This window comes from Castor canadensis, chromosome 8 (genome assembly GCF_047511655.1).
Source record: "Castor canadensis chromosome 8, mCasCan1.hap1v2, whole genome shotgun sequence".
Taxonomy (NCBI): domain Eukaryota; kingdom Metazoa; phylum Chordata; class Mammalia; order Rodentia; family Castoridae; genus Castor; species Castor canadensis.
Window position 1 is genome coordinate 88,189,727 of NC_133393.1, and position 25,021 is coordinate 88,214,747.

At 39.7% G+C, this 25,021-nt stretch overlaps 1 protein-coding gene across 8 annotated transcripts in view; it reads left to right on the forward strand.

Annotated features, from left to right (window-relative positions):
• The window catches only part of Scn8a (sodium voltage-gated channel alpha subunit 8), a 183,788-nt gene that overhangs the window by 83,533 nt on the left and 75,234 nt on the right, over window positions 1-25,021 (forward strand). For 5 of the 8 annotated variants that reach the window (XM_074083415.1, XM_074083413.1, XM_074083421.1 and 2 more), the window contains exons 3-11: window positions 4,218-4,335; window positions 6,185-6,275; window positions 7,144-7,272; window positions 9,234-9,325; window positions 18,955-19,176; window positions 20,185-20,248; window positions 21,507-21,648; window positions 23,311-23,517; window positions 24,275-24,568. In XM_074083415.1, coding sequence (XP_073939516.1) covers window positions 4,218-4,335; window positions 6,185-6,275; window positions 7,144-7,272; window positions 9,234-9,325; window positions 18,955-19,176; window positions 20,185-20,248; window positions 21,507-21,648; window positions 23,311-23,517; window positions 24,275-24,568 — 1,359 coding nt within the window. Of the gene's footprint in view, window positions 1-4,217; window positions 4,336-6,184; window positions 6,276-7,143; window positions 7,273-8,978; window positions 9,071-9,233; window positions 9,326-9,352; window positions 10,236-18,954; window positions 19,177-20,184; window positions 20,249-21,506; window positions 21,649-23,310; window positions 23,518-24,274; window positions 24,569-25,021 lie in introns of those variants that run through there. The other 3 variants (XM_074083417.1, XM_074083419.1, XM_074083420.1) reach the window with 2 other exon arrangements.

The window sequence follows — 25,021 nt, forward strand, 5'->3', positions numbered from 1 at the left end:
AGCTGCTGGTTTCCATAACCTAGTGAGCACAGATTCCTAGATTCATTGGCAAACTCATTTAACTGAAACCTCTGAGGTGGGATTTATGAATCTACATCTTTAAACAGGCTACTGAGATGATTCCTCTGTGGTCAGTCTGGCCTTACGCAGAAACTGGTTCCATTGTATACTATGGGCTACATCAGCTCTGCCATCTGTTTTTGTGTGGCTCACAAGCTAAGTATGGTTTTATATTTCTGAAGAGTTGGGTATTTGAAAATTACGTGAAATTTCTGTGTCATGAAGTTCTGTTGGAATATAGCCATTCTTGTTTGTTTTTACACTGTCTCTGGCTGCTTGTGCACCATAGTGGCAGAGTTGAGTTGTCGTAACAAGTTGTACAGCCTGCAAAACCTACAGCACTTTCCACCTGCACACTAACAGATAAAGGTTGCCAATGCTAGCTGTGTTCTATCTCTTCTATAAGCACTGTGAGCACCAGTGTGAACAGGGAAATTCCTGAGCTTTCAGTTCTTGGTCCAAACATCATTTTGCTTTATGCAAAAGATGCATTTGTGAAAGCTGCAGATATGTTATCTATAAATCTGATTGATGATAAGGTATGTTTCATTGTAATGCAGTTGTAAGAAGGATGCGCTTTCATTGTAGGAGGTTTAATGTGGTCTAGATATTTATTTTTCTTTGAATACCAAAAGATCTGTTTTAATACATGTTGAAGATACAGGATGTAAATATTTAGAAGGGGATAATGATGAATTATTTTTACTCTATGTGAAGCATTCACTCCCCAAATAATGAAATTTCTACTCCACCCATAAAATATCTTTAATAAAAGCCTCTTTACTTAGCCATAGTTTTTTAATACACTCAAGGTACCTAGTGTTCCTCGAATCATCTATCTTCCACTTGCCAATTCATCACTGTACCGATTGAGAATCCTAGCTACCTATTTTTTTCTTCAACTAAGGCATATAGTTTCATCTTCCTTTTTCCTCTTCTTTTCTCTCACCTCAGACCACAGAAACATTTGTTCATTAACAAGCATGTATTAGAACCTACTGTGTACCTCAGGTACTGCTTCTATGATAGGAGACGCCTTCCGTGGTACTGGTAGCCTTGGTGACCAAATTAAGAGAAAAGAGAAATGAAAGGTGAAGAGTAGGTTACTTTTAGAATCCTGTTGGTTGTCTCTTAAGGCAGGGAGGCAGTTTCTTAAAAGGCCCGACCTGGTAGTTTTTAGGTCTTGAGAATGGGCCATTGTTGCTTAGCTACTTTATGTAGTGTACCCCAGGGGTTCAAATTTCCCATTGACCAGAGAATCCATCCCCCACATCAGTTTCATTTTCTGCCATATAGCTACTAAATTGACTCCCAATCTGGCACAGTAGCAGCTGTGAAGAGGCTGAGCTTGGCATAATATACTGCTCTTTGCTGTGTGGCCTTTATAGGTGGTGTCCCTCTCCTGAGCTGATGCATAGAGCCTAATAATCCTTTCTTCACCCATACTTCACAGGAATATTGTGAGTTTGAATGAGGAGATTATTTGAAAGGCTTGCATTTTCATAGAGTTGCTATAGAAACACAGAGGGGTAGAAGTACTTCAAAGATGGGTTTTTGGGAAAGTCCTGGCCTGTTTATTTCTTTGTGAAGCCATATCTCTGCTGTTGACCTGTTTCAGGCTAATCACAGATCTACTATTTCAGCTTGCTTTTAGAATTAGGCTTTCTCTGCCGAGACCCTGGAAGAACCAGCACAGTCTAGTGCAGGAAGAATATTATCATAGCATGTTATGAAACGGGATGTACAGTGGGCATTTCCAGGATCTATATGACTCTGTACCAGCACTGCTTTTCTACTATGAAGAAAAGAGTGTGACTCTGGCACACTTGGAAAGGAAAAAATAGAAGAGGAAAGGAACCTTAAAAAAAAAATCTGACAACTGTTTATTGGGAGTACATGCATTGAGCATCATATTGGAAACTGTGGGAGGAAGTGTGAGATTGGTTCCTGCCCTCAAAGTGCTTCAAACCTAGTTGTAGCAAGTGGGGGGTTAAAAAAATTATCATGTTAGCTGTGGGTTTCTCATAGGTGGTCTTTATCAGGTTAAAGAAACTTCCTTTTATTTCTAGTTTGTTGAGTGTTTTTATGAGGATGTTAGATTTTGTCAATTGCTTTTTCTGTGTTTATTAAGGGAGTCATGTGGTTTTCTCATTTATTTTATTAATATATCATTACACTGGTTGATTTTCGTGTGCTAAACCATCTTTTCACTTCTAGGATAAATCCCACTCAGTCATGGTGCACAGTCCTTCATATGCTGCTAGACTTGGTGTTGCTGTTATTTTTGTTGAGGCTTTTTGTGTTCATGTTTGTAAAAGATATTAGTCTAGAGTTTTCTTTTCCTATGATTTTTATCTGGTTTTTGTATCAAGGTAATACTGACCTTATAGAATGAGTTGGGAAATGTCCCCATCTCTTCTATTTTTTGGAAGAGTTTGTGTTAATTCTTTAAACATTTGATAGAATTCATTAGTGAAACCATCTGGTCCTGGCCTTTTCTTTGTGGGGGTTCATCTTTTTTTAATGCAAGGTACAGAAGAGTATTTATAGTACAATCTCATTTGAGGGAGAGACTTTTTAAGGGTATATCTGTATGCTTATATTTATACAGAAAATTTCTGGAAGGACATACGATAAAACTGGCAACAAAGTTGTCATTGGGTAGTAGAATAAAACTTAGATTCTTTGTTTTATATGCATACATCACTCTAAATTAAACCAATTTTTAAAAAAATTACTTAAAATGGCTTGCACTTGGCCATTTGTTCTCTGTGTTTGCCACTGGCCTAGTTTCCTTAGGGAAACTAGTAGGTCTAGTAGGCCTAGTCTAGTAGGCCTTGCATCTCACTCTAGTATCACAGGCTGCTGCTCTCCACATCCTGTTTTATCCTCCATCAACATGGAATTACTTCTCAACTCCCTGAAAACAATTGCCAGTTATACCCTGTTGTGCTTTTTTGTACATATTATACTGTTCTCTTTCTCACCATCCCTCTCCCCTTTATCTGCCCAACCAATTTCTTTAATTCCTATTTTTCCTTTAAAGCCCCTTCCTTTATCAGTACCTCCCAGCTCACTCTTTTTTTTTTTTTTTCCTGAGCGCACTCTTTTTATTGTCCACTAGTGGAGGTAGGTAATTTCTCCTGCTGCTTTTCAAACAAACAAAAAACTCTATATATTTGTTTTGAACTTTGTGCTTACCCTGCATCATAATTAATAGTTCACATGTATCTTCCATAAAAGTATAGTTCTATTTTGAGTCCCTGGGGCTTAGCACAATACTTGGCACAGAATAGATACTCAGAAATAATTGAATTCATAAGACAAGGCATTCTGGGTAGGATGAGCAGTGTGAACGAAGACCAGAGTTGTGCAATATCACCTGTCATGGGGACATGAACTAGTTTGGTTTGATAGAAAGAGTCATGCTGGGAAATAAGGTTGAATGATTTTGGTATGGCTAATATTGGAAAGCTCTTAAAAAGCCAGATCTAGCAGATGTGGTAAGTAAATATTGATTGAATGAAGCACTTTTCTCGCTTCCTTCCAGTCTTTGCCCAACTCTGTCTTCCCTATAGGCTTACCTTGACCACCTCCTTTAAAACAGTCACCTCTCCATTTACTCATCCTCTGCCTTTCTTGTCCTCTCCCTGGTCTTACTCTGTTTTCCCATAGTACATGTCATCTTCTGTTTGTCACAGTCCATATAATTTACTTATTCATTATGTTTTATACTGATTGTCTTCCCCATTGGAGTCTAAGCTCCCCAGGTCAGGACTGCCATGTTCAGTGATGATTCCTAAGCACTTACAATGTGATATGACACACCATGTCACATATGCTCAGGCATCACTTGTTGAAGAAGTCAATCCTAGATTAGTGAACTTCAGAATCTTGTCCAGACCTGGCATAGATAGCTTGAGTATAATTCAAATGAAAAACTTCTAAGACTGTGCCAGCTATTTGTAATATTATCAGGGGCAGGACCGGGGGAGGGAGATAACGTTGCCTTAAGGTTTCTTGCATTAAAAACCAAACCGGGGAGTAAAAATTGTAAGTACCTTTGAGTGAGTTTATTTCTTGCCTAGAAAAATGGTTTTTTGTATGGTGATTAATACTCATGCTTTAATAATTTCTCTCTTCTTCTTTCTCCACAGACCTTTGTAGTATTAAACAGAGGGAAAACTCTCTTCAGATTTAGTGCCACGCCTGCCTTGTACATTTTAAGTCCTTTTAACCTGATAAGAAGAATAGCTATTAAAATTTTGATACATTCATATCCTTTTCTGCAAGTGTGAGTGCAGAGGCAGCATGATTGCTTGAGTGTTTCCATATTTGACAAACGAAGTATGCGTTACTTTCTTAGCAGCAGCACAGTTGACTATCCTACCAGCCACAGGTTTAAGGGTGAAGTCCTGCTAAATCTCAGACTGAGCTTTGAATAATTCTTTTTTCTTAGGGTGATATTATTGGAGTCTAGAATTTTGTTGGTATAACTATGAGGTGCAAATTAAGATGGTGACCTTTTACTGAAGCCTTGCCCATTTAGTAATTTCATACCATGGTAGGCTTGTTAACATATTAAGAGTTTTTTCTAAAGCTGCTTATTGAATTATAAATAGTTAAATGAATTCTTTGGAGATCTGCCTTGAATCATTTTATTTCATGCACAGTGAGCTTAGAAAGTATCTGTGCTAGTTCTTAGATGAATTGGCTTTGTTGGTACAGAAGTTTAAGATGTAGATAACAGGGTAGATAAATCTTTTCTGGTATTTTTCCTCCTCTTAAGTTGGAAAATTACAGTTTATTCATGTGGTCTGACTTTCACATGCTATTAGTATGGAAGAACATATGACACATGAAAAATTATGTGATAGGTTGAGCAACTTTGCATAGTGACTTTAAACTGGCATGGTTGGTATTTAGTTTAATAGCACTTAGTCCCCTGCTTCAGAATATTGCATCCTCTAAGGACGATTAAAAAAAATACAGAAGTTGCGACTCAGTGAATCAGTTTAGTGAGCTTCTGTCATGTCAGAAACTATAAGAACTTAGCTTCCTGGCTTTGGAATCTGTGGTTTATAAGCAACATAGTTCTGAAGTCAGGTTTACAGGAAATAAATAATTTACAATATACTTCTTCCCTTTCTGCATCTCAGATGGAGTTTTTTTTTTCTCTTCTAGTTCCAAAAAGTATATTAATATCTTCTGAAGAAAAATTGAGCTGTACTGAAAAAAAAAATCTAGCTGGAAGAAGTATTTTTCTCTTTCTAAACTTCACTAGTTAAAAAAAAAAAAAAGATAGGAAATGCTACTAACAAGAGAAAGTGAGTTAGCAACAATGCGACAGGGCTCCCATGTTTAAGTGACCATTTGAGTTTGAGTAATCCCTCATGACCTAAAAGTTTAATTTCTCTCAGTAGACAAGAACACTTAGACAGCTACTGGATGGAACTAAAATGGCAACAAAGGAGTTTGTGATCCATAAACTGCTGAACACTTTCAGAATGATGAAATAGATTTTCCCCATCACCTAATTTTCAGGAATATGGGGTTGTAGATGTCCTTGAAATCTGTACCTATCAGGCCACAACTGGCTTCCATGTTGGATATACTCAGCACATATTGGCTGGCCCCTTAATCCCAGGACCATCCAGCACTCTAGAAAAATGAGGTGGGGTAGATTTTCAAATAACTGATTATGGAAAATAATTAACAATAAATGAATGCTGAATAACACAGACTTATTTTCTCACCTGGTGACTTTGGAGTGTGGTACACTAGTAATTTTTGACTGTTACACTAGTAAAATATTTAGAAGCTTCTTTCATAGTTGAGGTAAAAAGCGATAAGTGGGAGAAATGATTTATCCCAAAGGACCAGAACAATGACAGCCCTTTGAAAGAAGCCCATCCACCCACACTTCTCTGGTTGGGTAAGAATACACGGTAGCTTTCCGTGTTGGTGACCATGCCCAGTTTTCACTGTCACGTTGCCTTTTCTTCTGCTGTGCTTTGCTTCCTTTTAGGTTGTTGCTTGAGAGCGCGTGAAGCCCAGTGAGAGGTGGGCTTGTCTCTGAGGGAGGTCAGGCCAGATTTTGTGTGTTCCCCTTGACCCCTCTCCACAGTGTTCAGCATGATCATTATGTGCACCATTCTGACCAACTGTGTGTTCATGACCTTTAGCAACCCTCCTGAGTGGTCAAAGAACGTGGAGTAAGTAGCCACTTACTTTCTGCCTGCTCGTTCCAGGGTTTTTCTTTACTTCAGGGATTCTTAGTCATTGACTCTTAGGCTTTGCTACACTTTATCCCTCAAGGAAAAAACAGTCACTGCCTCTGTATTTCACAGAGAATGCTGCACATTCCTGTGGAATTTGGGAAATATCCCTACAAGTGAACTCTAAAAAGAACAAGTACGCTCTAGAAAGTACTGGCCTTTTACCTCTACCTTTCTTGTGCTAGCTGGTGCCATTGCCTGTGGCCCTATCACCATCATGTGTCCTCAGTTCCTGGTGGTGCTGTCTTCTCCAGCTTGGGTTTTCCTTTCTTTTTCACTCCTTCAGGGTCAGAAGTAGCTCTGGGGACCTCCGGACATGCTCCAAATGAGCATGTGCTGGATGGCCACACAGTGTTACTTCTTTGCAATGCCATTTAGGCCTCAGTGCAGTACTCTGCACTCCTGGTGTGGGCATTTCAGAATGTTTCAGTCAGAACCTTCTGTCTCCTCCTCACTCCTGTCCTGCTGCATTGACGACACTCTTTCTGTTTCATTTGTGTTAGTGGAAACCGTACCTCAGGCAAGTGTTATTTTAAAAGGTTCATTTAATCCAGGTGTGGTAGTGCACACCTATAATCCCAGCACCCAGGAGACTGAAGCAGGAGTATCTCAAGTTCAAGGTCAGCCTGGACAAAGTTAGCAAGACCCTTTCTCAAAAACAAAATACAAACAAAAGAGATGTGGTTCAAGTGCTCAGCTAATATGCATGAGGCCCTGAGTTCAATCCTCAGTACCACACACACAAAAGTTCATTTAAAGTTTCTGTCTGTTCAGAAATTACAGAAATTATCCATTTCTTTCACAGGTACACGTTCACAGGGATTTACACGTTTGAATCACTAGTGAAAATCATTGCGAGAGGTTTCTGCATAGATGGCTTTACCTTTTTACGGGACCCATGGAACTGGTTAGATTTCAGTGTCATCATGATGGCGTAAGTTCTCTGCTTACTTTATTGGTTTTCTGGGTGGATTGAGTGAGCATGGGGGTTCTCCTGAGTTTGTTTGCCTGACAGTGCTGTGTGAGTTTGTGGGCTGCCATGTCAGGCCATTGACCTGTGGTTATTGCTTGTGAGGGCCTCTTGTTTTTCAGGCAGCCACGCTGTGTTTATGTGGGGGAAAGTGAACAGGCTTCACAGCTGGGAGGGAACTTAGGGAGTGACCTCTGATGGATACTTCCTCATGTTTTATTGTCCTTTATGAAATTGACCAAGGTTTGCATACCCATCATCAGGGGACCTCTGTGAAGATGTAAACCTTCAGCTGAAAATGTGTTTCCTGGGAATGTTTTATCACTTTTTTTTTTTTGTAGTTGGACTGGCATTTGAACTCAGAGCCTCCTGCTTGCTGAGCAGGCACTCTACCACTTGAGCCACACCTCTTGCCCATTTTTGCTTTAGTCATTTTCTCAAATAGGACTTGGTGTTTTTGCCCAGAGCCAGCCTTGGACTGGCATCCTCCTACCTACACCTCCTGCATAGCTGGGATTATAGGCACATGCCATCACATCCAGCTCATTGTTGAGATGGGATCTCATTAATTCTTTGCCCAGGCTGACCTCAAACCATGATCCTCCCAATCTGTGCCTCCCAAGTAGCTAGGATTTCAGGCACAAGCTATGACACCCAGCAGAATTTTAAATTCTTGCTAAAGACTATGTAGCTTCACATATGTGTGCCAACTGCTCCTGGCAGTTGTTCGTGTTGTTTTAGCAGCAAAAAAGTATCTCTTTGGGAAACTTAGCTGAAGATAGAAGGGTTATGGCAGTCTTTATTTCCAGGTTGGGAAGGTGCTTTGTGGTTTGGGGGTTTGAGGCTTTGGTTTGTAGGTTTCGTGTGTATTTGTATGTGCATGAAAATGTGTGAGAGGGAGAGGTCGCTTGCATATGCATGACTCTCAGCATCAGATAGAAAAATGGTAGTCCTACTATAAAATGTGAGTGAGTGATATGCATTGAATATTTGAAAATAGAACTTTAACTTTCTGCTATATAAAGGCAATTTCTAGCTTTCCAGAATTATGAAAGATACATTGGTATGGATTTAAAATCTGAGTGCCCTTGCTAGGCACAGAAATTGTGATAATATGGGCATTTAATCCAGTGTTTGCTCTGATGTCGTGATCTGGACTTTCTTGAGCCCTGAGTCTGTCTGCCACAGGGTAAAACTTATCTGTAGACATGACTAAATAGATGCGTGCAACTCTCAGATAAGTCATTTAGGCATTTTTGCCATGGCCAACTCGGGAGCTACTTTTATGTGGATTTGTTTTTATGGGACTCCTGCTGCAGAAATTTGTCTCCACTTAAGATATTGTGCACAAAACTTGGGGACAAAAGCCTTTGATACCTCCCAGCCTTTCTTTTTACTAAACAAAGTAAATGGCCTACAGTAAAGTCATTCTGATTAAGAGAATAAACCCTAGAACCTCCTGGTTGTATCAGTTCTTTCAAGTATACTTTTGAATTCTCCTTGCCTGATTTTGAGAGAAAGAGGTGCTCTTTGATGTTTATATTTTGAAATTTTTCTTTTTCAGGAAAAAAATATGAAATCTTAGCTTGTATATAAGACCCTTTCTTCCCCCATTCTCAAACCCTCGCCCAGTGGTATCATTACAAGTTAACTTTGGTTTGATTCTGCAGGTATATAACAGAGTTTGTAAACCTAGGCAATGTTTCAGCTCTACGCACTTTCAGGGTACTGAGGGCTTTGAAAACTATTTCGGTAATCCCAGGTAAGATGGCCCGGGGTTGGTGTTAGGTGTTGGGTTAGGGCCCTGATGTGACGTATTGTACTTTTTGTTTTGTTGTGGTTTTTTTTTTTTTTTTCCCCCTTTGGTGTTTGTGTTTGTGTCTGTGTTTGTCATTTGTGTCCGTGTGTGACCTCCCTTACTACAGATATGTGACAGAGTTTGTGGACCTGGGCAATGTCTCAGCGCTGAGAACATTCAGGGTTCTCCGAGCTTTGAAAACTATCTCTGTAATTCCAGGTGAGAAAATGTGTGCACAAGACTGACTGCTGCATCTCCGCCTTTCCTCCATTCATTTTGTCTGCCACATTCTAAACAGATGTCAGCACAGTTAATATGGCCTTGCACTTTGCATGCTTTTCCTAGGAGACATTCTCTGGAATGGCCCTTTGGTCCCTAGGCATTTTTCTCTGACTGTGCTTGCTAGGCATGCAGCCCCCATTCCATCCATGCTTTTAAAGAAGCACATGCTTAAGAATCTTCTTAGATCTTACAATATCTGAAAAAAGTCATCATAGAGGGACCTCTTTGTATATATAAGTCATTTGAATCCTGGCCCCATGGAATTACAGTAAGTTTAACATTTGCCATCATTCCATTGCTTGTAATTCTAAACTTCCTATAGCATGGTCTGCTGATGGAATGTTATCCAAAGAATTATGCTTTTACTGTTACTGTACTAATGAAATTATTTAATCAAGGAAGAGGCCTACCTAGTTAACTAGTCCAGAATTATAGACAAATTTAAGAGCCTTGGAGTTCATGAGCAGAATTTTAATAATCTCTGTCTATCATGTTCTACTGCTGTCTGTTTTATTAGAATGAGAACCAGTAGACATCTACTGTGCATATGCTCAGGGGTCATTCTCAAACTTAAATCCCAGTTAAAGCTTATAAAGGTGCTGACTTTAAAAGTTGAAGGTAAGATAAGATAACAAAAAAAAAAAGTACAAAATCTGAGGGGGAAAAGGAATCAGAGGGTGGATTGAGAGGTAGTTGATTGACAATATCTTTAAATTTTTTTTTGCCTTTTTTCTTTTTGGTCCTGGTTGAGCTAGCCCAGTGGTTCTTAACCTTTTGAAGGTTTGGATCCCTTTGAGACTCAGATGAAAGTTCACAGACCCCCCTGACGCCCATCCATGGACCCCAGGTTAAGATTCCTTAATTTAATTTAAATCATTGCTACTGGGTAATACTTATCTTTCTGAAGACCAGTCCTGAAATCTGGTAGGAAAGATACTTAGTTTTGCAAGCCTAAGATACAGCAGTAATGTGGCAGAGGTCAAGACTATGTTGTTGCTCTTTGGACATTAGTTGTGTTCGGGATTTTTAAGGAAAATTCTCTAGAGGCCAGGCTGTCCTCTATGGTTCTGTAGAAGCAGGGATGCAGAGAATAGAGGCATCCTGCTCTGATCACATGGCTCATCTCCTTGTGCCTGACTCAGAAACACTTCTCTTCCTCCCTTTCACCATTACCTAAATTATCAGATAGCAAAAGGGGAAGCACAAAGGTAGAATCCTGGAGGGGACAGATTTGGGATGTGGTTTACTAAGAACCCTTCAAGGAAGGTAAACCCTTAGGCAGGCCTTGTCTTATTTTCTGAGGCAGCTAGACTACCGATCTTTATATTTTTCATTTGATCTCTCTCCTCCTCTGGCCCTTTTTAAATATGATCCCGTGCATTTTTTTCCTTTTATTTCCCTCCCTCCTTTGTCCCTCCCTTTCTTTCTTTTGGCAATATTGGGGTTTAAACTCAGGATCTTTCTCTTGCTCTACCACTTGAGCCACACCCCCAGCTGTTTTATTCTTTAGTTACATTTTAGATAATGTCTCACATTTTTACCAGGGCTGTCCTCAAACCATGATTCTACTTAGGCCTCATGCCCAGCTTATTTTGTTGAGATGAGGGGGTCTTATAACTTTTTTCTCTAGCTGATCTTGAACTGCAATCTCTTGATTAGCTGCAATTTTAGGCATGAGACACTGCACCCAGTCATGATCCTGTGTTTTCTGCTCTCTTCCCCTAGCGTACTGTGCAAGGCATCTGTCTCTTTATGTTCTTGTGATCTCAAAACTTCTCTCCCAGAATTAAATAGGAAATCTGCATTCTGTTCACTAACTGGGGCAGCAGATGCTATCTCTAACCTAGCTCATCGCTTCTGTCTTTGTCTCTGCTATATGGGTAACTTTTGACCAGGGCATTTCTGCAGGGTAACTCTTGACTGATGTCATGTTACTTAATACCCTGGTAATACTTATATAAATACATAGTGCTTATAAGACAGTGCCTAGCCCACAATGGTGCTCAATGAATGATTAAAGCAGTAGCAATTATTATCAAGAAGAAACCTTACCCCAAAGAAAGAGTTTGAATCAAGAGTTAAGACATTAGCTTCACAGTTTGAAATAGATTTCTAGGTTCCTACTTCTAGAAGGACCCCCCCACCCCCAATTGAGCTGGCTTTGTGACTCTAACTGGGATAGATAATGATAGTAAAGTCAATAATAGATTACTGTCGGTAAGAGGTGTGTTTGGTTTTTTGATGTAAGTGTGACTTTCAATTCTGATCTTTTTGCTCTCCATTCTTCCTTTTAGACTCACTAAGAGAAATCCAGTAGTTGGCATTTCCCTCAGGGAGAGAACCTCATGTAAAATTCTGAACTTGTCTATCATGCCTCCAGAGAGTTGTTGTCCTAGTCCACCCATGGATCTAGACCTTTTTAAAAAACATTTTTATTAGCATATAATAGTTGTACAGGGGGTTTCATTGTGACATTTCCATATATGCTTACAATGTGCCTTGGTGCATCCCCATCATCATCTCCTCACTACTTAAAATAATTTCAGCAGGTTTCAATGTTCTGTCTTCATACCAGTGTTTAAAGTACATTGACCATATTCACCCTCCTTTACCTTCTCCAGTCACCTTCCCCCTCTCACTAACAGGACCTGTTTCATTTTCCTGTAGTTCATTATTTAAATGTATGTTCATTGTTCAAGGGGTTTGCCATAATACTTCCCCTGTGAATATATTGTGCTTTAATCAGTCTAACCCCTCTATTACTCTTCCTCACCCTTTCCTCCCTGTTCAGCAGCTTTCAGTGTAGGCTTCTCTTGCTTAAAAATTGAAGTTATTTTGATTTCAGTGTTGTAGACATATGACATGCTGCCCCTTAGTAAAAACAGAAACCATATTATTTTGTATACCAAGTTTCTTCATGATTCACTCCAAAGGAATTGTGGAGTGCCTTTTCTTGTTTCTGATTTAATTGTAGGCTTTTGCCAAAACTGCCAAAATTACAGAATGGCAATAAGAGTGACCATGAAGCTGACATGGAGTCTGCAAAATCTCACAAAACCCTCCAAGTCTCAGCTACCTTTATGAGAATGTTTCCTTTCTAGAGTACTCATCCATCTCACCTGGGCAGAGGCTGTCTTCCTCTTTACATCTGGTAGATGTTTTGAATGTGTCAGTGCTGCCAGGGTACCAGTGCTGCCAGGGTACCAGAAGATGGGGGAGTAAGATGCTTTGGTTTGCTCTAAACTTTTATATAAGAAATGTTTTGCTGTGGAGCCTTCACGAGAAGACCAAAACCCACATTCTGATTCTTTTTTTATTTACTAGTTCAAGATCTGTATCTGTATCACTTGTGGTTTCCCTTTTGCTTCAGAGGCACCAACTTGGAGAACAATGCATGCATACTCTTTGCTAAAATTTGCTTTGACCAGGAGTTGGCCACATTGAGCTTGACACTGAAATATTCTGTGTATGAGTTTATGTCTTAAAACTTGGTTTTCAGTATTTATTTATCTAGGGTCTAGGAAGAAATATGGACTTCTAAGTCACTCTGTCAGAAGTTTCATCTTTTGACCAGGTGCTGTGGCTCAAACCTATAATCCTAGCTACTCAGAAGGAGGAGATGAGGAGGAGTACAGCAGTTCAAGGCCAGCCCAGGCAAAAAGTTCTCAAGACTCCATTTCAAACAATAGCTAGGAGCAGTGGTGTGCTTCTGTCATCCTAGCTAAGTGGGGAAGCACAAAAGGATCGTGGTCCAGGCCAGACCAGACATAAACCTTATCTCCAAAATAGCCAATGTGGGCTGGAGGCATGGCTCAAATGGTACAGTGCCTGCCTGGCAAGCATGAGGCCCTGCGTTCAACCCCCAGTACTGCCAAAAAATAGATAAATAAAAAGAAGTTGCATATTCTGCATGCTTTGATTCTATACCACAGGACAAACATGCCTAAAGATAGGGTAGGAATCTCAAAGAGGCTTTCTCAGCCTTCTCTTGGTGTAAATAGAACTGGTTGGAGGGCTGCACTTTGTCAGTGCGTTTTCATTTCCATCAGTTAAATGACTCCCCCCAAAGCACTACTTATCTACTGCTCACTAGCACTGATTTAATATTTCTCCTTTTCTTTAGAGTTGTAATTTCTTGATTTCTTTTCTCTTGGATATTTTACTTCTTTGCTTTTGTTTTTATTACTTTCACTCCTAACCAGTAGGATCAGGTAGGAAGCAGAGAAAAGGATGGGCCCTTTTTCTTACTATCCCAGTATTTGCAAAGAAAGTATTTTCTTTAAATGTATACTTTGCAAAATGTGGCAATTCCTGCTGCATAGTGAAGGGAGATAGAGTGTTTTTAGACTCACTGTTTCTTTTTAAGTGTTCTAATTATTGACCGTGTTGCTTTTGTACTTCTCCTATATTACTTCATAGGGAAAGATAACTAAATTTAATAGTGGTCCTAAGTAGAAAAGCACTAAGATTCACATAATCCCACTGACTCACCCTTGACAGCCATTTTAGTTTTGGTCACACTTCATGATGTGAATTTGATCTCTAGTAAATAAATCAGTGGGCCCCGAATTGCTTCCAAATTTCTATTATTATTGTTATTATTAGTTTTTTGAGGCAGGGTCTTGCTAGGTAGCCCAGGCTAGCTTTGAAAGCTCAGTGATCCTCCTGGCTCATCTTCCAAGTGCTGGGATTACAAGAGTGCATTGTCACACCTGGCCAAATTACTCTTGATTTGATGAACCTTTAAGAAATGTTGTTGTGAGAATTGCATTTGCAACGGAAAAATAAACAAGACTTAACTTTCCCCCTGGGACTTTTCTGGGCCCCGGCCAGATTCTGGGAACTGGGAAGCTGTTTTTTCTCCTGGGCTGAGAACTGCTTGTGATTGCCACTGAGGCCTGTTCCAATATTAATTTTGAGGGGGAATTAACTCACATTGTGTCAGACAACTTAAACTTCTCAATCTGTGTTGTAAACTGGGAAATACGATTAACTTTACTTATAATCTGGCCATCACAATGTTGAAAAATTTTGATCCCAGTATACATGGTTGATTTCTCTGGTCATATAGCACATAAGCTGGCTTTGTTCATTTGTTAAGGGATTACTGGGCATTATGAAAGGTGACAGGAGAACCAGAGGTGCCTTTGGAGAGTGGAGTAGAATCCTGTAGCAGTGGCTTTTCCTGCTTCTCAAAATTTCTGAAATACCTGACTTCCTCTCTGAGAGCTAGCCTTTCTATACTGTGGGTTCCAAATGTCTTTTGCGGATTTGTAGTAAATTTATTGTCTTCTGCTCAGACACATACCAATGCTAGTTAATGTTAGCCTCTTCCAAGAGTTCTCACTGTCCAATTTGCCCCCACATGGCTTCTGTTGCACACTCTGTTGTGTAGGAGTCGTTTGAAGGAGCATTCTGCTCTGTTTTGGATAATCGGTTTTCAGTCAGTACCTTGCTTTTTCTGGCATGTGGTATTGTGTATTGTGAGCCAATAGACGAAACAAGACAGCTTCCCTTCACAGCCAGAGCAGTGGCATTCTCCATTCTTGCTTGCTTCAGACAAGAATTCCACCAGCACCTTCTCATTTTTGCTGACCTGTGTTGGTGGTGGCAGGAGCCCTTTTGCTTAGATATATTTACGGTGTTGAGCAGCCACCACTGGCACAACTGTAGAACTGAGGCATAGGAAATGCACTGATGTTATCATCTCCATTAATTGGCATTGGTGTCACTGCAAATATGGTCAGCCCTAGTGGGATGTATGACTGAGCCCTGTGTGTGGTTCAGTGACTGCATTTGAAGCTGCTGTGTAATCATGTGCCTTCCTCCACCTGCACACACCATGCCACACCACCTTGCTTTCTCCTGGGCCTCCTTCTAATTTTCTTTTAGATCTGGATGAGAGTCTTAGAGAGTAAACTTTTTAGATGGCTGTACTTAATGTTATTTTAGTGATTATTCTTGCCTCATTAAGACCTGTTTCTCTGGGCCCCTGTGAAGTACAAGCGGCTGAATATCATTTCTAACTAAGTTTCTGCTTTAAACCTTTTGAAAGCTAAACAAACTCTTACTAACAAGATGATCTTAACCTCAGACTTCAAAACACTTGAGAGCTATTTTTTTTAAGCTGGACTCATGTTTCCAGATTTCTTCAGCAATGACATCTGGCTTATGGAGAAGACTTGTTAAGCCAGCTGTTTGTGAGCATTCAGGTCCATCTCTGGGTACACGTAAAAGGAGTACTTTAGGGAACCCAAGGAAAGGAACAGTCTTGGGCCTCTGGAAGCCAGTAGAAACCAGAATGCAGAGCCAGAAAACCCCAGGTACCAAGAAATACTTTGTCTACATCTCTCTTCTCTCCATGTGTCTATTTCCTCTTTCCCTCTCTTGGAATATTAAATTCCTTTGCTTCTCAGACACATCTTAATATAATGATACAATATAGCTGTTGCTTAGCTCCCAGATTTATATATTACCACTCCCACTATATGAAAAGACTCAATTGTGTCTTGTCCTCTTCCTGAAGGAAAGGGTCTAGATTTAGGTCAGGTCAGGTGTCCACCCTAACATATGTAACTAAAAGGAGGTCACCTCCTACAAGGAACACTGCTAAGAGCCCATCCTTAGGGACAGGAGATAATTGTGCTCAGGACTTAGAATTTCTTGTTATATGGACTTGGAACTGTCCAAAAAGTTCCCATCCAAGAAAATCAGATCAGACTTGTGCTAAAATTACATGCTTTTAAAATTTCTTATCTATTTATAGCAAACCCATTGGCTTAATTATTTTGTAGTTTTATATTCTTGTTGCTAATACAAATGACAGCTTACAGCACTTTTCAGTTAAAATAGTGATACAAAGGGTCTTAAATAATCATCTGGTATTGAGATAAGTGTTTGATACATTCAGGAGAGATGACTGTATAAGTTCTTCATTAAAAAAAAAGCTCAAGAAAAGAAACTTTACAACCACTTTGCAGTGACCCATCCTAGTATTCTTTTAAAATTGCTCTTTGACTTGGAAACAGTAGACCTGTGTAGTTTCAGAAACCTAAAATTGAATTATTGACCCAATAAAGACCTGCCACAGCCCAGTCTTTCCTATTCCCCAGCAGTGGAATGGAAATAAGTTCCATAACCTTGGGACATTTTGCTTCTTGTTGGCTCTTTCTACTTCATACCACCAATGCCTTCTTACCTAGTTGTGTGATTCTGAGGTAATGTCCCAAGGCCTATGGTATGAAAGATAGTTTGAGGTTTCAACAATGGAGTCTCAACAAATAAACATTCCTGCCCTATTTTTAAAGACTTACAGAAAAGATTGTTCAGCTTTTCCTTTACTGCCCACTGCCACATTAATGCTGTTTGTCTACATTTCATATGTGAAAAAATGAGACTCTGAGAGGTGATCTTAGACTTGTTCTAAAACATGGTGGGTTGTAAATAGTGATTGAACCAGGAGCAGAATTCCTGTTTTCTGATTCCCTGTGTGGTGCTCTTTCCGTATAGCTCTTCAAGGAGGAAAGAATCAGATTAGAAATGCCTTGTCTCCTGGAGCCTAGGCAAGCTCTTCCTAATCCCTTTGGTGCCACAGTATCCTGAGACCACCCCTCTAAGAAAGCTCAGGCCTCTGTACACTTCTGCAGTAGTGGAGTTGAATCCCCCAGATCCCTTTCAGAGTACCTGTACAAAGAGAGGAATTTTTCATTCATTCACTCTTAAATTAAGTGCCTGCTTTGTGCCAAGTCCTATATAGAGCACAGCACCCATTGCTGCTATTGCCCTCATAAAATTATGTTGGGCTTAAATTTGAAAATTTAGATGTTCACTGGCAAAGTATAACAAAAGAAGAGCCATGTCCATACCACCCATTAGATCACCATCATATGAGGTTAGCCTTGAACAGTGGCCTTATCACAACCACATTCCTTTAAGGAGGGCAATATATGTATACTATTGATACCTAATAAGTGCTGAGTGCCAGCTTTGTGCCAGGCACTGTGCTAGATATTTTTTTATATTCATTGTCTTATTTAAATCTCACAACAAATCAATAAAATTGGTATTATAAGTCTCTTTGTATAGATGATAAACTGAGGTTCAGACAATAATGGTTAACCTTTGAGTTATTTTCCATGCACCAGATGCTTTGTTAAGTGTGTTATGTGAATCATGCTTAATCCTCACAACAGTACTACGATACTAAACTATAATTGTTTCCATTTTATTTATAATAAATATTTTTGGTGGTGTTAGGGATGGAACCCACGGCCATGCATGTGCTAGGCAAATACTTTACCATTGAGCTATAGCCCTGGTTCTAATTATCTCTATTTTTTAAATGAATAAACTGAGAGTCCATGAGGTTAGTGATGGTCTATGCAACCACATATTTCAAAGCCAAGATTAGAATTCCCTTGAATGCCATCCTCATAGTCTTGCCTTTAGAAACTGATCAGGGATGAGATTCTTTCTGAGACTGGTACGTGAAGGATCTGTGTTTGCCTTCTGCTTTTCCTGGGACAATAGCCACCAGGAGTGTCTGTGCTTTGTGGGCCATGTCCTATGATAACCATTCCAAAGAGAGGCATGTGGAGACTCATTTTGACCCAAACAACATGAACCTACAGCCATATTTTTCTGTGTCTCCCCTCCTATCACTGATCTTTCCCTGTGTAACTCAGAAATCAGCCTTCTTCTGGTTTAAATTTGAGCCACTGGCTTACATTTAAAATCCCAAATTAAAAATAGATTGCAAGTGTTTTTGTTTTTAATCTAGGACAGGGCATATATGTGATACAGAGAAGGTGTACTTTTTTAATGGAAAAGCAAAGTATAAATGCTGGATTGATAACAACTAGACTTTTTTCGTATGTTGTCATTTCCAAAGTACTAGGGGAAAATATTGTACTTTCTTGCTTCTTCCTGGTTTTAAACTACCAAATGGTTTCCTTTCCAGCCTGGAAGTCTCCTAAATCCCTGACTTTTCCATTTGTTTATCAACAAATATTTACTGTGGCCTAGGCACTATGGATACAACTGTGAACAAGACAGGCATTAAAAAATGAAATACAGCCCTGATAAATGCTACAGAGGAAAGTCTAAGATGCCACTAAGATAATAGCAATGGTAGAGGAGGGGGAAGTATTGGAAAGGCAGGGGAAACTTCTGGAGGAAGTAATGAAGAATTAGGCAGGTAGGACTACAGGAGGAGGGGAGCTTCCAGGCAGAGGGACTGGCATGTATGAAGGTCTGAGGAGTGAGAGTCTGGCTCATTTTGGGAACTAAACAGCAGTTGAGACAGGAAAGTATGTCCTGGGAGAAAGGAGCCAGATGCTGATGGAGGAAGCTTTCTTTTGCTTTTTAAGAATTATTGACTTTAAAATGGATATTCATGGAAACTGGTAATTCTGCTGACCAGTTGTTATCCTCACAGTATAAAGATGCAGCAACCATATTTAGAGGGGGGTACTGTGAAGAAGGGTAGAGGCTGGGACTAAGAGGGAGGCGGGGGGAAGAGGGAAGGCTTTGAGGTGACTCTGGTTCTGGGGGCTCTGTCTCCTCAGGCCTGAAGACAATTGTGGGTGCCCTCATTCAGTCTGTGAAGAAGCTGTCGGATGTGATGATCCTGACGGTGTTCTGCCTGAGTGTTTTTGCCCTGATCGGACTGCAGCTGTTCATGGGGAACCTGCGAAACAAGTGTGTGGTGTGGCCTATAAACTTCAATGAGAGCTATCTTGAAAATGGCACCAAAGGATTTGATTGGGAAGAGTATATCAACAATAAAAGTAGGTGGATCCTCCCTAATAAGAGGAAAAGACTGTCCCTAGTTTATGTGGTCAGAAGCCACCACTGGGTTTAAAAAGAGTTGGACCCAGAAGGGAATGGCAGTACTATGGAAGTAGCCTTGTGAACCCATTCTCTTTCCTCAAGGCAGGATTGTGTTCAGAAGTTCTCAAATGTTGGCACTTCTTGTTTCTGCCCCACTAAAATCAAATAAAACCTTATAGCTTCTTCACATGTACCCCTAAACTTTGCTTTCAGACTTAGAAACTTTATTAAAAACTCTGTCTCTTGTTGGGTTACTTGGGCTTTTACCTATGGAACCCAAGCTTTCTTAATACTTTATAATAAGACCTTTGTAATTGAGCTGGTCTAGGGAGTCAGGCAATATCTAGGGCATCATTTGATCCTTTTACAATTACATTTGGTCCTATTACAATTTTATTTGAGGAACCAAAGCATTTGAGTCTAATATTAAGAAAAAGTTGATGTAGTGATATTTCTGTTAACAAATATAAAAGTTAGCAATATTGCCATTGGTAACTCCTGAGAAATAAAGTCAATTAAGTAGCCATAAGAAACTATTGTAAAGTAGATTTCAGTGTCACATACTTCTAATTTAATTTAGGACATGGTAACTAGTGAGGAGTTCTAAAATACTTTGATAAAAATAAGTTATAAGGATAGAAGATTAAAGTTGTCTAAAGGGATAAAGAACTGAGAAACTTACTTCAAACTCCTTTGATTCAAGTACCAAGAACCCAGCATGGAGATTTGAAGTACTGGTGGAAGTCAGCTACCGGGCTTTAGGGTAGCACTTTTAGTTTGTAAATATCTATAGGCAAGTCCTTAATGGGAAGGAATTCTCATCAGCTTTCCCTACTGTTGGGAAAGATTTATGTGACCTAAAATCAATAGCTGCTTCTGCTATGGTGAGTTGGGAACAGTGCAACCTTATTCTCTCATTCACTTAAATCTGCCAATTCATTTCCTGCCTCTTCAAACTTTTTTAGCAAATTTTTACACAGTTCCTGGCATGCTGGAACCTTTACTCTGTGGGAACAGTTCTGATGCTGGGTAAGTAGCTCACCTAGTTTTATTCTCCTTCCTTAAAGTAATGTGCCTGTTATTAGTGGATCAAAATGGGCAATATTTTCACACTGCTTTCTGCTCAGATAATAGACTCTACAATTGGGTCTGACCTATTGGTTGACTCAGATTTTCTTTCTGTTTCATTTTCATTTATCCAAAGTTGACGTTTCACTAGTAGGCGATTATGGCTACAGTTGCAAGCTGAAATCAAAGATGCAAAAGGATAAGGAGAAAATTTGTAACACCAAATAGCTTACCTGCCTGTTGTAGACTCTCCTCATTCTGTCATAATACAATTAATACAATACAGAACAAGGACACTGTTTTGATGATAGCTTAGTATCCAAGGATGACCCAAAATGTGCAAGACCTGACAGCATGGGGGAAGGAATAGATAGCAACCTAAGATCTGAGTGCTGATTCTGCTGCTTCTAGTTCTAAGACCTTTGCCAAGGCATTTAACCTGTCTGAGTCTCAATTCCGTCATCCATAAAGTAGATTTAGTAAGCTATGCTCTGTCTTTCTCACAGGGTTACTGTAATGAGCCAGTTAGGTAAAATACACAAAAGCGCTTTGTAAACAGAAGGCTATAGAAATGTAGGGTGGTGGTGTCATTATTCAGAGTTATTGGTCCTCTAGGAACTGATGCTGTGGTATGATCATGACAACTAGAAGTCCATATAAATTCTGTATTGAAGTCGATGCTAGAAATTACATTGAAAGAAATACCAAGTGAGTCCAAAAGCAGAAGAAATGATATAACTGAGGTTGCTGAAATTCCTGTTTTGACTTAGGTTGTCAGAGCAGAATTAAAAGAACAGAGACAACTAAGAACTTCTAGGCATTTTTAATATGGGATAGCAGCTAAATTGAATTTGATTGAACTGTACATTGATATGAATCAAGGACAGTGGTTCTCACACTTTGGCATGCATAAAAATCACCTGGCATATCTCTTTAAAATGCAAATTCATATATTCTCCTATTGAAAACTTTCAGTGTCTAGGTTTTGAGTAGGACATAGGGACTCTTTAAGGGACATAAATTCTGAGGCTAAGCCCTCCCCAGAAACTGGCTGGTTACTGTTTTCTTTTTCTTCCAGTTTGTTGGCCTGGCTCTGTAGATGTTTACTTCCTGTCTCCAAAGTTATAAAGTTGATAGGATTTATGTTGTTTATTATCTCCAAGGTCATGACTGGATAGAATTATGTTGAAAAGTCCTGAACTTCCCTTTCTTTCTTCAGGCAATGCCCAGAGGGATACCAGTGTATGAAAGCAGGAAGGAACCCCAACTACGGTTATACAAGCTTTGACACTTTTAGCTGGGCCTTCCTGGCTTTATTTCGTCTTATGACCCAGGACTATTGGGAAAACTTGTATCAATTGGTAAGTAATTCCTCTTTTTCTTTAATGATAGAGTCAGCATGAGGATACATGTTAGTTGGGGACATTCTGTGTTACAGACCATGAGTGAAGACACTAAACAGGATCCAAGGATGGTATTTTTCACAGTCAGCAGGTTTACAATGTTAAGTGAATTCTCCCAGCTCTCATCACTGTTTCTTGAATGCTCAGTTACATGCAGATGTAGAAGCTTACACCCTTGAAAACCTTTGCCCAGTCTGGGAATCTGCTGTCCCTATCTCCTTTCTCTTTTTCACCATTGGCAGCATCTCTTGTTTTGAGATTTGGGGCTTAGGGCATGTCTTCATAAAATATTAGATACCTATTTGTCCAGGACATTATGCTAGACATTGTAAAGATGGAATTTCTATCCACAAGGATAGAGTGTATCACCATGTTTGAGAATTGTAACATATTTGGACTTATTCAAGCACATTGTACACATAAAAATAAGGTCAGTATCACTCTTCTGGGCTGCATCGATGACTCTGGCCATATTGTTTAGTTTTGCTGGTTGTGATGGAGAAGTTAGTGGAAGTGATTGCTAATAATCTTCTAACTTACAAACTCTGTGACAGAGTCAGGTGCTGGTGATTCATGCCTGTAATCCTAGCTACATTGAAGGCTGAGATTGGGAGGATCATGGTTTCAGGACAGTATGGGCAAATAATTTTCAGGACCCCATCTCCGAACATAACTAGAACAAAATGGACTGGAGGCGTGGCTCAAGTAGTAGAGTGCCTGCTTTGCAAGCTCCCAGTCCTGAATTCAAAACCCCAATCCAACAAACAAAAAAAAAACAAAAGAAATTCCATGATGGTTCAGTGCTTTCTCTTTGACTTTGGTATTTGATGATGCCAATTAGTTTGAGAATAAAATCATGCCCCCTCATGCATGAAGAAACCTCTATAAGGGAAGCTTCCAGTTCAAATCCCTCAACAGGTTCCCTCGGGTTTGAATCTTTCTTATGAAGTATTTATTGATTGATAATAAGTTCCATCAAATATTTGTAATCGAAAGAATAAAGATGAAAACCCAGTAAGTCATATATACATAACTAAAAACACAACTGTTTTTTCTGTTTGTTTACTATTAGTGAAAAAATAGTGAATTTTTTTCCCTTCTCATTATACTTTATGTCATATTGTCATATCCCTCTTTTATAACCCACCCATTACAAAAGACTAAGGTGAGGCATCACTCAAGTTGAGGACTGGCTGTGACTTAGACCTGTTCCAAAGATGAAATTTGTCTGTTAATATTCTTTGAGGACCAGTAGATAAAGAATTTTGTTTTCTTTTTCTTCGTACTTCTTTTAATGTCAACTGATGAAGTCAAATTTAATTCTTAGCCCAGAGCATTTTTTCCTTAAGGGGGGGAGGGGCATTTTTCTATGAAAGGAGTATTTGGAAATGGAAGGATTTTTTTGCCTTCCATGGATAGAAGTTACTGTGAGTTAAGTTAAGGGAGACCATGTGGCCCCTGGGGGATGCTCAGTGTTCTGCAATAAGAAGTACAACACAAGGAAGGACTGGCCAATTCAGATTGCAAACAGTGCCCCTACAGAGAAACTAGCCCCACAAGGTGTTTTCGGCCTACTTCAGTTGATGCAAGTGATTCAGTAAATGGTTTTTGTCTTTGTAGACCTTACGAGCAGCTGGAAAAACATACATGATCTTCTTTGTCTTGGTCATCTTTGTGGGTTCTTTCTATCTGGTGAACTTGATCTTGGCTGTGGTGGCCATGGCTTATGAAGAGCAGAATCAGGCAACACTGGAGGAGGCAGAGCAAAAAGAGGCTGAGTTCAAAGCAATGTTGGAGCAACTTAAGAAGCAACAGGAAGAGGCCCAGGTTGGTAATTAATTCTTTGCAATAGGTTTTTTTCTCCAGATCAAGTGACTGAAGCTCCATCTGATTGCCCCTACAATTGATCTTTGTTGAGTATCTCAATTCTTCAGTGTTCAACTTCTAGGATGACTGGGAAAAAAATGAGCAGAGTAGTTTACATAGTGCTTCATATAAAAAACAGCCTTTTATTTATTGGTTTATTTATTTTGGTGTTGGGGACTAAGTATGTGATACCCCCAGCCCCAAACATAGTGTTTTTTGTTAAGAAAAGCATTAGGATCCCCTTGAGATTCTCTGCAGTCATAGACTATTCTTTCTAATTAAAAAGAAGATATAGGAAAAATACTAAAATTTTGATAGATTTGTGGTCCCATTACTGTAACACTTAACTTTCTAATCTTTATCCAAATATGCATACATTGTTGGCTCCATAATAGTTTCTTAACTTTCATTTGCAGGGTTGTTCAAAAGGAATCTTTTGGTACCAAGAAGGCAATTGGGTTCTTATCTTAGATATTCAGAAGAGTAAATCCCAGTGTGCTTACCACGGTTCTGTTATGATTACTTAGGGCTGTATGCTGGGGTACAAATTCATCTAGAAAATGGAGGCAGCCCAGCCTGGTCACAGCCTCCTTGAACAGGCTGGATTTCTCTCCCTTTATCTGTCTATAAGAACAGAAATATTCCACTCTCAATGGTTGGTTTGGGTGGCCCCAGGTAATGCTTGTGACCTAGTCTGTTGCTGTGGTCCCTTTCCTAGGCTGCTGCAATGGCCACATCAGCAGGCACTGTCTCAGAAGATGCCATTGAGGAAGAAGGTGAAGAAGGGGTTGGCTCTCCACGCAGCTCATCTGAAATTTCTAAACTCAGCTCAAAGAGTGCCAAGGAAAGACGTAACAGGAGAAAAAAGAGGAAGCAAAAGGAGCTCTCTGAAGGAGAGGAGAAAGGGGATCCTGAGAAGGTGTTTAAGTCAGAGTCAGAAGATGGTATGAGAAGGAAGGGCTTTCGGCTGCCAGACAACAGAATTGGGAGGAAATTTTCCATCATGAATCAGGTAAACTCTTTGCATTGGACTAAATAAGCTTAAGGAATTCTAGTTTTCCTCACCCTGCTTGATTTTATTTTCCTCTTAGAGGTTCCAGACCCATCCCTGAACCTCAGTCCTTCCTCTCCATGCTCCATATTACTCTCCTGTAGAAGAAAGCTTTACTAACAGATTGGGAACTTTCTCTTCTCTAATCCTGCCATCCTGCCTCTGATGTAAAAAGCAGCCCTAGGACTCTATGACCACCTTAGGCAGCCTTGCTTCACACTGATACCTATGTCACAACAGCAAGCCTTGAGTTCTGAAACATCAGAAAGAACTTTTCTCTTCTTAGCAACTGAACATCAGACATCTTTGTTTAAGAATTGCATAATAATGGAGTTGCAAAACTCTTTAGGATACCTTATTGAGCATGGCAAGTTCTAGTAAATAATTATCTCAAAAATATAGTGTTATGCTGAT